The sequence below is a fragment of the Carica papaya genome, chromosome 5, assembly GCF_054855325.1.
Source record: "Carica papaya isolate Zhongbai chromosome 5, ASM5485532v1, whole genome shotgun sequence".
Taxonomy (NCBI): Eukaryota; Viridiplantae; Streptophyta; class Magnoliopsida; order Brassicales; family Caricaceae; genus Carica; species Carica papaya.
The window spans coordinates 6,165,009-6,178,418 of record NC_142313.1 but is presented as its reverse complement, the minus strand read 5'-3'; the positions used below and the strand labels follow the sequence as shown (position 1 = coordinate 6,178,418).

General features: G+C 33.9%; 2 protein-coding genes across 3 annotated transcripts; both read right to left on the bottom strand.

The window, feature by feature from the left end:
• Positions 1 to 303: 303 nt before the first annotated feature.
• Positions 304 to 5,485, bottom strand: DGD2 (digalactosyl diacylglycerol deficient 2). 2 transcript variants are annotated; one of them, XM_088219675.1, is made up of 5 exons: positions 5,280 to 5,485; positions 4,387 to 4,743; positions 3,717 to 3,983; positions 1,888 to 2,237; positions 304 to 1,081 (listed from the first exon to the last, which is right to left on the bottom strand). In XM_088219675.1, the coding sequence occupies exons 2-5, from the start codon at positions 4,666 to 4,668 to the stop codon at positions 580 to 582; spliced, it is 1,401 nt and encodes a 466-aa protein (XP_088075801.1). In that variant the 5' UTR covers positions 4,669 to 4,743; positions 5,280 to 5,485; the 3' UTR covers positions 304 to 579. The 2 variants fall into 2 exon arrangements, with proteins under 2 accessions (XP_088075801.1, XP_088075802.1); XM_088219676.1 differs by having other exon boundaries at positions 4,387 to 4,693.
• Positions 5,486 to 8,893: 3,408 nt separating this feature from the next.
• Positions 8,894 to 10,661, bottom strand: LOC110819507 ((+)-neomenthol dehydrogenase-like). Its single transcript, XM_022048733.2, has 5 exons — positions 10,505 to 10,661; positions 10,153 to 10,399; positions 9,973 to 10,041; positions 9,586 to 9,765; positions 8,894 to 9,394 (listed from the first exon to the last, which is right to left on the bottom strand). Exons 1-5 carry the CDS (start codon positions 10,525 to 10,527, stop codon positions 9,017 to 9,019), a joined length of 897 nt encoding a protein of 298 aa, XP_021904425.2. The 5' UTR covers positions 10,528 to 10,661; the 3' UTR covers positions 8,894 to 9,016.
• Between the last annotated feature and the right edge of the window lie 2,749 nt (positions 10,662 to 13,410).

The window sequence follows — 13,410 nt, the reverse complement described above, 5'->3', positions numbered from 1 at the left end:
ATAGTAACAAATAATTATAATGTCTTGGGCGCCGCAGAATTTTTTAAGATTATATTATTATTATTTCCTGTCATAAAAATATTCTTTATCAATTAATAATTACATTGAATTTTTTAAAATTATTGACAGACCAGTAGTACATAACACATCATAAATAAAATACCAATTGAAATAAAAACCGTACCTTCGTTTCAAATTGAGTATATTTATTATCATTTTTTAATAAATAAAAATATAAATTTTAATTTTATAATTGCAAAATTGAAGATATAAATAGAAATTTAATTATGCATCAAATGGATATAATATGAATAATTTTCGTATATCAAATAACTAACTTTTAACACTTAATGTAAATGGAATATGTTTAAACGAAATGCAAAATCTTTTATTTATTTACATTTGTTTAAACACCATTTCTCCCATTTTCACTTCCTTTTTTTTCAGCCTTCTTCCCAATGTACAACTGGGAGATGTTTCCACGAATTATTTCAGATTTGAAACACCAGTTTTTATCATCAAAGGCAACCTCAGGATCTATAGGAAGTATTCTCACAGTAAATACATGGATCGATTTCTTTACAACCGTCTCTTTGAAGAGGCAGCCAACCCGAGCTCCTTACACTGCTCTTCGTCTGGTTGCAAGCTCCTTGGAATTGCACCAAATAATCTTCTTGATGTCTCAAATCCTGAAGCCACATAATGCATGTATGCTGATGCATTTTCCAAATTCTTTCTCAGGTTCAACGAAGAAGATGCAAAGTTATCCGAAGGACTCTTTTCCTGTTTCCTTGCAAATGCTTGGTCCAGATCACTAGCCCTTAGAAATCGCTCTGTGGCGGATTCCCATGAGAGCTCATGCCTCTGGGCATCACTCAGTTGAGCCGGCAATTCATTGAGTGCCGTGAGTGTGGCTCTAACGAATCCATTCCCATCATTGTATGTTCGACAATTTGGGAACTGCTTGAAGAAGTCATTTGAGGGATGGTTGGCACATACGACGATTTTACCCATTGCCAATGCTTCCGCAGTTGTAGTGCAAACCACATCTGTAGTGCTAGGATTCAGGAACACTTTATAACTGAAATATGCAAAAAAAGGAGAATGATTTGATTTGAAATCTAAGGGCTTAGCAAAGTTCAAGGAATCCAGAAAGACTTGTCAACAAATAAGCCAATCTTTTACCGTACTGTCCAATTCGAGCAGAATATCAATAAAGAGGCACACTTTTGTTAGAAGAGAACCAGCTAAAGTGTATGCAGTATGCCTGAACAATACTAAAGGTATCATCTCACAGAGAGGCATATCCACCACGCCTTTTACCCGTCCATAAATTATTAAATGATGGATAAGAGCTCATTAGATGAAAATAGTTTCTAGTTTTTTATTTTCTCAAGTTTATATCTAGTTTATAAATAAAATCTGAAAGTAATTAACAATGAGAACCATGACAACTATAATGATTTTAAGTCTGAAAATTTTAAAATGTTACTTTCATTTATACTTGATTACTTCATAAACATATCATTTATATATATTTTCACGAACAAATATATGCATAAGCACATTCAGATATAAGAACTGAAAACTACATTAAGTTTCATGTACCAAATAATTCCTAGTGTTGCAGGTACTAATATCTAGCAGTTCCTATAATTATTTCATAAATAGTGGTCAAGGAATCCTAGCACATCCTCTTCTACCTAAACCCCAAATCCTCACCCCTCAAGAAGTAAAAAAAAAATTCAAACTAGTGCATGGTGTGGTTCAGTGAAACTTTCACTCAATATTCATTCTTGCTAAAATCAACAATCAAGATTATGTCACAAAGTCTTGCTGGGGAAAATTAATATCATAAGAATATATAGATTGTAGTATGGTGCTTACTCGTGGAATATAGGGTCAGCATGATCTCTACCAGGGTAAACTCTAACCACGATTTCCAACTTTTTAGCAGCCTCCTTAACTTGATCTGAGTCCTCCCCAGTACCATATAAATCCACCTCAAGCCAACCTAGGTCCTTTTGGTGATCACGAAAAAGTTTAAGAAGCTCTTTGTAGCCTTTGCTCCACACCATTTTCCCAATGTAGTACGCACCTTTAGTGAACGGTTGGCTCCCCTGTTTTTGTTGTTCTAACTTTTTCTCACCAATCTCAAGAAACCTAGGATTGACTCCATGAACATTACAGATAATTGATCTAGGATAATCCTGGGTGGCAGCAGATAACCTGATTACCTGCAATTATGTCACAAATATAATCTTTTCCACAACTGATTCTCCTATATCGATGACAGAAAAAAAATGTAAGAACAAGCAAATTTATTATTCTACATGACAATTATGGTTCCTGTTTTGACTTTCTCAACTACGTCTAAAACACTATTGTTGGAGTAACGCTGTAATGGGGACATCTGAAAATTTCCATATCCCTTTCAAGGGCATAAAGACCAATAAATCCATTAGTTTAAACTCAAAACTGATCAATTTCACTTTTGTATACAATGACTCTTTCAAAGAGGATATGTAAGCTTCTAGTGCCATTACAGCAACCTTCACCAGAACATACTTTTTCTTAAAAAATATTTCAAATAATGCAAGTGGATAGCTACAAATTTTTTTTCTGATTGTTCCAAATTTAATGGAACTACAATACCAAAACCTTCTATGATAGACTACCACTTTCAAGCAACATGATTAATATTTCGTAAGAGATCCCCTGGATCTTAATTGTCCACTGTTTCTATAGTTTTCATTGACTGCATGTTTTTAGTATTTGAAAAAGACAAAATATTCATATTATGGAACCAAGAAATGCCATGAAGACCATTTAAAATGTGAGGGAACTAACAGATTCATTAATTGATGGACACACTTCCATCAATTGATATAACACACCCATGAAAAGTCATCTCCAAACTATTCACAGTTTCTCCATGTATTATTACCTGCCTATGCAGATCTTTATGATGTTAGCATCTGATCAAGGGTACAGCCACCACATGATACACAATGTTTGACAGACATTTTCTTCTTACATCTCAAATAAATTTCTAGCACTTAGGAAGCTTATCATTGAGAAAAGAAAGTAGTAACATCTATCTAAAACGTATATTTTTAATGGGTCCAAATCTTCATCACAAGAAAGAGGGTGTCATAGCATGTGAATACCCCCAGCAAGCACTTCATCAGAAGATTACACTCTCAAAAGAAAAATAGTAAGTGCTCGAGTTGATAAAGGATAAAAAAAACTATCTTTTGATGAAAAGCCAGTAAAAGAAGAAATATTAAGATAGTAGCAATGGGTGTAGGCCAGATAGTAGGCCCCTACTTGCCTTGCATGTTCTAGGACTATCATGATAAAGCTTGTTAGTCTAAAACCTGTTTCAGACACTTCATTACTAACTAAAAGTCATGACATGCTGACAACAAATTGCCACATACCCGTCTATACAACCAATGCATTCCCCAATTCATGAGTAAGTTTATTATGCCATGCCCTTCAAGGGATACGCTTGAACATGCCGTGGATATGCGAAATATAGTTAATTTATCTATATCAATCTGAGATACGGTGCCACGACTCCAGCATTAACTACTCAATGCAACAAATGCATGTAACATTGTGCAGAGGAAATATTGAACTTCATAAAAATAAGGAAATTGAGAATTGTAAACTAGAAAACTATTTCGGAAAGGTAATTAGATGAACCATACCTTGTGGCAATAGATACCGACAACCCAATTATTTACATATTTAAGAAGAAATGCTTGTAATTTCCCATTTTTCTCCCTCCTCACGTACTCCAAGTAATTTGTGTGTACAATTCCTATAACAAGGCAGAATTTCTCCTTCCATTGCTTTCCATGATGGAACCATGTAAGATGCTCAGGCTCTTCAAGGACAGCAACATCCGCCTGTTCATCTGGAACGACATCTGAAATATCCCCTACAGGGAGAATGCTTCTTTTGTCTACAGCAAACTGCATGATTAGTGAATCCATGAATGAACATCAAACGTAGCTCTCAGAAGCAAGGATTCTGAGGCAGCACTACAACAAATGATGCACAAATGAAGATAGCATAGCCTAAATTGCAGTCAGGTTGACTTGAATGAAAATTCTAACACTGAAAATTAGAAATATTTCACCAAAAAAAATACATGAATTAACCTATATTTGATAATCAGAGTATGATAAATTTTGTAAATATAGTGTAAAAAATTGTTTTTGTCAAACTGCTCTTGAATCAAAAAACGGAAACTCCGAGAAACAACAAAACTTTTGTTTATACTTTTGGATGAAATTAACAATCTCCAGGTACAAGCAAGAGTTTTTTTATGAGCAAATTCAAGAGGGCTTATCTAGCAAGTCACATCCATATTACCTTTCCAGGATAAAAAGATATACTGAAATTTGAACGAAAAGAAATCCTCTCCTCAAGCCACTGACGCACGTAAGCCTCCTGCTCTGAAGGTGAACTGAAGGTTATGTCGTTGGGATAAACTAGTTTCTGATGTTTAAGAGATAACCAAGGAATCACCAAAGTGACCATTCTTTCTCCATCTTTTGCAAGAAAGGCAGCACGAAATAGAGGATTGACAGCGGTTCCGGTCATCCATGGAAGACTAGCAGTGGTAAAAATTGCAATATGCTGATTTTCCTCCATTTGCTCATCAGTTTCAAGCACTAAACTGACAATGTATGAACAACTTTAAACAGTATGTCGAACAGATACCATCAACTGCATTACAAATTAAGACGTGTTCCATATGGTTCAAAACAGTATAAATACCAACATGACTCAACATCAAAACTTGTATCCAGATAACGCATGAATCAACATCAAAACTTCTACCCAGATAATCAATGAAATAGCCTATAAATATCTGTAAAAATAATTATACCCAAACTAAGGGGAAACACGCCTAGGACTAAAAATCCTGAAATAGTAAAATTAGTATATTGAAATGCTACAGCCTTAGATCCTGCTGCTGCAAGATTGCTTTACGATTGAACCCTTCTCCATTTTCTTGCCTGAAGCCTTTCATTACTGAATCTCAAGTTTGAGTGCAATGTTTTCTTAGGGAAAAGGATATTAACTAAAATTGTCTATTCGTTAGCTGTTCTGTAAAGCAAAGTCGAGCCTAGACCAAAAATTCCCTCAATCATCCCCTTCAACGCTAAGAATACCATGGATTAACCGAATTAAGTAATGTAAAAGAGAAAAAGTTTCAAAGTCCAGCGAAGCCGTAGATAATTTAACCGGAAATATTTTACCTCTAATTTCCTGTTTCTCCAGAAAACGTCATATAAAAATCTCTGTAGCTTCAAGGAGCTGGAAAGAGTGAGAAATTTGAATGGTGTTTGGGAAATGGAAAGATGCGATTGCCAGCATGAATCTGGTCCCCGGCAAAGTTGGTTTTTCACGCTTCCCTGCAACTTGGGGCGCAGGAGTATTTTGATTTTTGCGGTTGAAAACAATTACGACGTCGTATCGTCAACTTATTGATGATAATTAAAAAAACATTAAATATATATATATATATATACGTATATGAGAAAGTGTTTACCTCTAACTTGCCCATCACTGAAGAAACATTAACAGTCCTGGGTGAACTTGATAATTCAAGCAGAGGAATAAACGCTTCACACATTTTCTTTGCACCACAATAGTTTGTTTGAATACAGTCTTCCGCTAATTCATAAGTGTGATCAACAATTACTTCTTCAAAATTAATTTTTGACAATTCCTGCGTTTGTATACGTATAAGCATTTTCATTTAGAAATCTGTAACTGTGAATATTTCATTAAAACACTCAGGCTATATGTGTGTATGTGTGTGTGTATATATATATATATATTTTCTATTTTAACACAACATACTTTTAGATCAAACACAGATCACCTCTACTAACTAAGATTGATATGGTATACATTTTATATCATAAACATTTACATACACACGTATATATATACACAGATGATGACTACGCACCTTGCCAAGTGCTGCAGCTCTTAGAAATTCACCATCCACCAGGGCTGCAGCAATCCCTGCATTGTTCACATACAAGTTCAACCACATCCCATTCCATCATTTCTGCAATTTGTTATGTAAGTTTTCATTTTTCCTCATATAATCTACCCTAAGAAAATAAAAAATAAAAAAATACGATATTTTATTTATTATATAAAATAAAATAAAAGGATATATATATATATATATATATATATATACGTATACCAAGATGTCAAGCTTTCCAAACTGGGTTCGGACAGAATCGGCAAGAGAAAAAAATACTAGTTTGATCAGTGACATCAAGTGCATCATGAAAAACCATGTTATCAGAAAGACCACTCTTGCAGTCAAAATAACTGTAATTCCATTTGATGCTAATTGTTTACAGATCTCGAATCCAATTCCTTTATTTCCTCCTGTAACCACTGTATATCTGATCCAAGAAGAAATAGCGTATTAAGTTTTATTAATACTCTGAGAAGAGTGATAAACAGTTTTAGAAACTAAAAAAAGATTAAGCAAGAGTTTACTTGTTTGTTGTCTCTACAGCCATGGATGACGGAGAAGATACAGGAAATTAGGAGAATGTATTGTTACGTAAGATGAAACTGAACAAGATGAAAGCAAATAAGGAGAGAAGGTTTGGAAGGAGATTATATACGAACAAGAAGAATACATAAAATTTGAACCATAAAAATAAATAGTAATAAAAATTAAAGATCATGTGAATCATGAAAGATTAGATCATAAAGATCAAAATTATTTTATAGGAAATATTTATATATAATTAAACAGACACCAAGTGTACCAAGACAGAGAAAATTACACAAAGCAGGCCCGGCAGCTGAAAAACATCCCTTTAGATTAATATTAGTGTAGTGTTCACGCGGCCATGTGATCGTTATAATTTGATTAACTACATGTTTTGAACGGTGAAGTACCTTAAAACTCTTGTATAATTTGAATTTTTTTAGATAAGCTTATTTAGTGTTGTTTGGCTGTTAGCTTTTGAATATCAAAAATATTTTCAGTCCAGACGAAAATCTGTTTTTGATAAGCCTAAACATAGATGGTAAAAATATTAAATTTTGAAAAATGGTTTCAGCTGTTGATTTTTTTATTTATTTTTTTCATCAAAATTACTTCAATTAATTTAAAAAATTATACATACTCATTACTTTCACTTTGTTAAATTATATCATTGTTGTTCATAGTCACTAGTTATTGTCAGTCGTCCTCTGTACCCAACTAGGTGGGCTGTTAGTCAGTCGTCTTTTATCTAAAGTTCGTTGCTAGCTAGCTAGCAACTGACCACCGCCATCTGCTGCGACAAACTATCAATTGGTGGTCCTTCCTGGCCGATCGTCCTCCACCACCAGTCATCCTTTGTTGCTAGCCAAATGTCATTGACTTCCCTCCATCTGCAGCTACCTGCCCTCCAGGGACCACTACACATCGTCCACCATTCAACAGTCATTGCATGCTATAGGCCCCTCCGTCGCGGCCCTCTTCCACTTGCCAATCACCTGACCACCTATTACCTGCCTTCCATCGTCCTTTGCCCACCTTCCTTTGTGCTTTGCAACCCACCGCCCACCATTTGGAGTTCGCCACACATCACTCGTCCTTTACTATCTGTCAGTCACCCTTTACTACCTACCTGTGTTGCCTACTAATCGACCTAATTATTTACCATCTGCCCCTCGTCATCCCTGAGCACCTTCCACCATCTCTTCTCCCTGTCGCCTGCCTGCCAATCACTATTTGCCGTTTGCCATTCCCCACATGCTACTATTTGCCACCCGCAAATCACCTGTGTCTACCCCCAGCGGCCTTTCACTGTGAACTCTCGTCAGCTGCCACCTCCTAATAGGTAGTTGTTATCGATGTTAGAAATTTAAACACTATAATTATTATAAAAATAATAATATAAATTAAAGTATGAGCAAGCGACTCAATAGGTAATAGTTTTAAGAAAATCCATCAAAATTGTCCGTATACTTTTGTGCTTGTGCGGACGCATCTTCGAGTTCAAGTCAAAAGGGAGAAAAGATACCAAATTGTCGCGTCCATATTTTGAGTTATTTTTATATTTGAATATTATTTTAAAAAATGAAAAGTTGATGGCTGCAGCTTTCTGGTTTTATTTTTAAATATTTAAATATATATATATATATAATAGATTAATTCAAGATTAAATTTTTTTAGTAATTTTCATATATATTTAAACTATTATTACAATTTGATATCATCAATTTCATGAATTAAGATGAAGATTTAAATGAATCATTTTTTTGTTAAATATTTAGCATTTTTATATTTCCATATGAGACTGTGAATTCAAATTAGATTATATTTTATATATGTTTTATTATTATTAAATTATATTATTATTAATTATGTTATTATTAAAATATATAATTTATGTTAAAAAATATAAATATAAATATATGACATGATTATGAAAAAGGCGAATTTGATTAGCAAATAAGTATATTATCTATCTGAATTTAATTTTTATTAATAATACTTTAAAAATAAAATTCTAAATTCAATAACTATTTCTTATAAAATAAGAAAATTTCTTTTTTTTTTTAAATTTCTTGGAAATTAATATTGTTGTTTAGCGTTAAGAATTGAAAAAAAAAAAAAATTCTAAAAAGCAATTGTTACAAGCATTTTCTTTTCATGTTATAAGGTTAGCTTTGGTTTCTTCACTTTCTTGTCATGTATTTTTGTGTTAATAAAGAGTTTCTTAATTTTCAAAGAAAAAGTAGATAATGTAAAAAACAAAATCAGTAGATTTATGATGAAAGTAATTATGCTATAATTGCTAATTTACCATTGGCATTACAAGAAGACAATGAACTTAAATTATAAAATCAAATATTCTAAGACAAATTTTATTGATTATTACGTAATAATAAATAAATAAATAACACATACATCGCATTCTAGTTCATTGTGTAAGAAATTCTTGATTAAATTACTAATAAATTAAAATGATGACTCTTCTTTACGAATGAAAAAGAGACCAGAAGGACCACCATCAGACAATAATGCTAGTTTTACAGGACTTTCGGCGCCTTCTTTCGGAGATAAGATGCCGATATTATTACTAATATCTGTTTTGACAAATCCAGGACAAACACTATTAACACAAAATGACGGATATTTCTTTGATAAAATCCTCGTATATGCATTCATTGTTACTTTTGACATTATATATGGAGCAGAAAAAGAAGGCCAACCTTTAAATTTTAACGATTCTTCTTTAAAATCTTTTAGAAACGCATTCAATACTTCATCAATTCTTTCTTCTATAAGATTTTCTGCATCACTTAACATTTCTTTTGCCCATTTATTTGATAGATTCTGCAAGAAAATTATAAACAAAAAAGAAAACTACCAAAAATTAATGGTTGAATTCTATATAGAAAAAAGTAAAGTTTATGTGAAAACAATATTTGCATCAATTACTTGATTATATATATATGTATATTGAAAGAGATTATATATGTAGTTAGGGTTGAGTAAAATCAAGAAAGGTTGAAGAAAGTGTTTACCTCTAACTTGCCTATCGTTGAAGAAACATTAACAATTCTGGGTGAATTTGATAATTCAAGCAGAGGAATAAATGCTTCACACATTCTCTTTGCACCGTAATAGTTTGTTTGAATACATTCTTCCGTTAATTCATAAGTATAAACAGCCCTTACTTCTCCAAAATTAATTTCTGAGAATTCCTGCAACAATCAGAATATATATATATATATATATATATGTATGAGCATTTGTAATTGTAAATATTTCATCAAAACACTTAGGCTATATGTAGATATCTAGGTGATGGGCACTAACTATGAATAAAATGATATATATTTTACATCATAAGCACTTATCTATATATATATATATATAGATATATACCCAAATAGATAATGACTACGCACCTTGCCAAGCGTTGCAGCTCTTAGAGATTCACCATCCACCAGGGCTCCAGCAATCCCTGCATTATTCACCTACAGGTTCAACCGCATTCCATTCCATCATTTCTGCAATTTCGTATATAAGTTTTCACAAACAAGATAATCCACAAAGATGTCAAGCTAACATAATATGTATATATATACCAAGATGTCAAGCTTTCTAAACTGGGTTCGGACAAAATCGGCAAGAGAGGAAATAGTAGTTTGATCAGTGACATCAAGTGGATGAAAAACTATATTATCAGAGAGACCGCATTCTTTCAATTTCTCCACAGCTTGGAGTCCCTTCTTCTCGTCTCTTGCAGTCAAAATCACTGTAATTCCATTTGATGCTAATTGTTTACAGATCTCAAATCCAATTCCTTTATTTCCTCCTGTAACAACTGCATATCTGATCCAGTAAGAAGAAACAACAATGACGTGTTAAGCTTTATTAATGCTCTAAGCGGAGTGATAAACAGTTTCGGAAAGTAAAGATAATTCAGCAAGAGTTTACTTCTTTGTTGTCTCTGCAGCCATGGACGACGAAGAAGATATAGGAAATTAGGAGAATGTATTATTATGCAATAGGAAACTGAATAAGGAGAAACTAAATAAGGAGGGAAGGTTTAGAAGGAGATGATATAAGAAAAAGAATACAGATAACTTATATATATAAGTTAAAAAAATGGATTGAAAATAATACATAAACAACAATCTAATAAATTATGAGAAAGGATATTTAACTAAAAAATATATATCAGACAAAATAACACATAAAATTATTTCATACAAAATATTTATATATCTATATAAAACTAACATATTTATATATAAAATTAAATAGACCCAAAAGTATACCAAGACAAATAAAACCACGTCGAGCATCACAAGAAAAAACGGAGAAAAAAATACACGAAGCAGGCCCAGCAACCAAAAAAAAAAAAAAACAAAAAAGGAAAGAAGGCATCGCCGGCACATGTTAGTGTATTATCAAACTATTCATTCATTATAATTTAAAATAATTGTCCGGCTAACTATATATTGTGGATGATGAACTCCCTTGAAACTCTTGTACATGTAACACTCAACATTTTATTTATTTTTATTTTTATTTTTTTATATAAATATAATGATTATTTAATTAAATTGAATTTAATTTAATGTATTTTAATTTGATTTAATAAAAATAATAATAAAAAGGGTGAAAAAAATAATTAAGGATTTAATTGAAAACAATTTTGGTCAAAATGGATAAAGATTTGGGTTCTGGGGGTATTTTTGAAAGAAAAATAAGAAATCGGAGGTCAAAACGTAATTTAGAAAAGTTACGTCACGTCAGCAGCCCCGACCAACCAGGACGTGTCAGGTGGCAGAGGTGCTGACGCAGGAGGCCACGCGGGGGGAGCCACGTGGGCGATCCGCGTGCGCGCGATCGAACGGTTGAGATCCGTTTCCGCGCGCACGGACGACCCAGATCGAAAACCCGCACGGATGGCCCAGATTGCAATGCGTACGGATGATTCAGATTGAATTGCACACGGACAGCCCAGATTGAATCGCGATAAACGACCCAGATTCATTCCCTATTTAATCGCGATCGGACGGTACAAATCAAAAGCATGGATGGTCTAGATCAAAAGCGGATGGGTATAAATAACCCCATCCGCACCCAAACTCTAACCCTAGCCGCCAGAGCCCCTCGCCGGAGAAGACAACCCAGCCGCCGGGGAGCCGACTGCTGCCACCTGCTGCCGTACCAAAGAGCCCCACCACAGGTGAGTTTTGGTTTTCTACGTTTTTTTGGCCCATCGAGTGCCCTAAGTGTTTTTTCTCGTAGGAACCAATGCAAATTTGGTTGAATTCGGTTGAAAACGATCGAAAACAGCCAATCCGAGGTGGGTCGCTGCCGTAGGCAGCGGTGCCGTCACCGGAGCACGGGGGAGCTGCCATGCCGAATTTTTGAAATTGGCTGAGTAGGCCCTGAGGCTGATTTTTGGGTTTATTTGGGACACTTGTAGGTACCGTAAGCGCGTTTAAGTTCCTGAAGAAAAATTCACGGAACCCAGGGACTGCCCGTAGGCGCAGTAACCATCTAGTTTTCGGCGTCGAATCAAGTAAGGACCCCTTACCCTATTTTCTATCATGGAATTAAAGTTCAAATAAATAATAATACGGTCCTTTGTATAAATTAAATAGATGTGCTTGATTAATTACGGATTGCTAATGGAGCCCAAATCAGAAATTATTTTCTATCGATTTCTGTTGATTTATTTTACAGTGTAAAAGGATGATGTTATTGGGTTTATATATTGTATGGTTTAAATGCATGTATTACTGCCTTACTTAACCATTGTTTGATTTTGAGAATCTATGATATGATTGCATTGTCGGATGCATGTTTACTTGTTTATGTATTTATGTTTGATTGGTAATGGAGACTAAGAAAAAACAGAAAAGAAGTGTGATATGATAAATGGATAAGATGACAATCTCACTAGATATCTTGAGAGATGGTAGACAGACCGATTTCATAGGGAACCCTACCGTGAATGTTGTTTCATACCGAACGAGGTATGAGGACGACCCACTTCACCCATACCCAACAGGATATTGAGATTTAATGTCTTTGTGCTCATACCAGACAGGGTATGAGATCGGTTATGTAATTAAGACTGTTAAGAAAAATGGTTCACATGTAGCGGAGACATCCCTATGGATTTCAATGGATACTAGTAGACTGGTGAAACGAGAAACAGTGATGATTAGTTATTGTTAATGAATATGAATTTATGATATGTTCAATGTTACTGACTATGCATGAAATTGTGATCTGTATGATATTATTGCTTCTATAATTTGTTTCCATAAAATCCCCAATGGTAAGAAAAAGGGTAAATAGTTTTATTTTAAATAAATATATTGGTTTAAATCTACTGCTCCATTGGTTATTTTGATTTTCTACCAACCTTTGCTTCTGTGACGGTGATATAGTGTGATGTCCTTACTGGGCTAGTGTAGCTTATTTCTTATTTAACCATTTCAGATCAGGAGGACCTGGTTCCCGAGCCCGATCCACAAGAAAATTGCGAGTAGATGCTAGATGCTTTATAGTTTCCTTTATTTTTCTCATTTCTAGTATTTCTTTCATAGAACTTATTCTGTGATGTTTGTTTAGTACTTTTAAGTTATTGCGTAAGGGATGTTAACCTTAACTTTTTATTTCACTTCCGCACTCAAATTATTATATGTATTTCCTTTTGAATTTCCGGAACCGTTACAGTTGGTATTAGAGCCGCGTTCCTCGGACTGATCCCTTACACAATAATACTTAGAGAAACACTAAACAATGAATTATCACTCAACCTTTTCTTGTGAAATGCAGGTACAGGGAGATGAGAAGAGGAAGACCCCCACTAAACT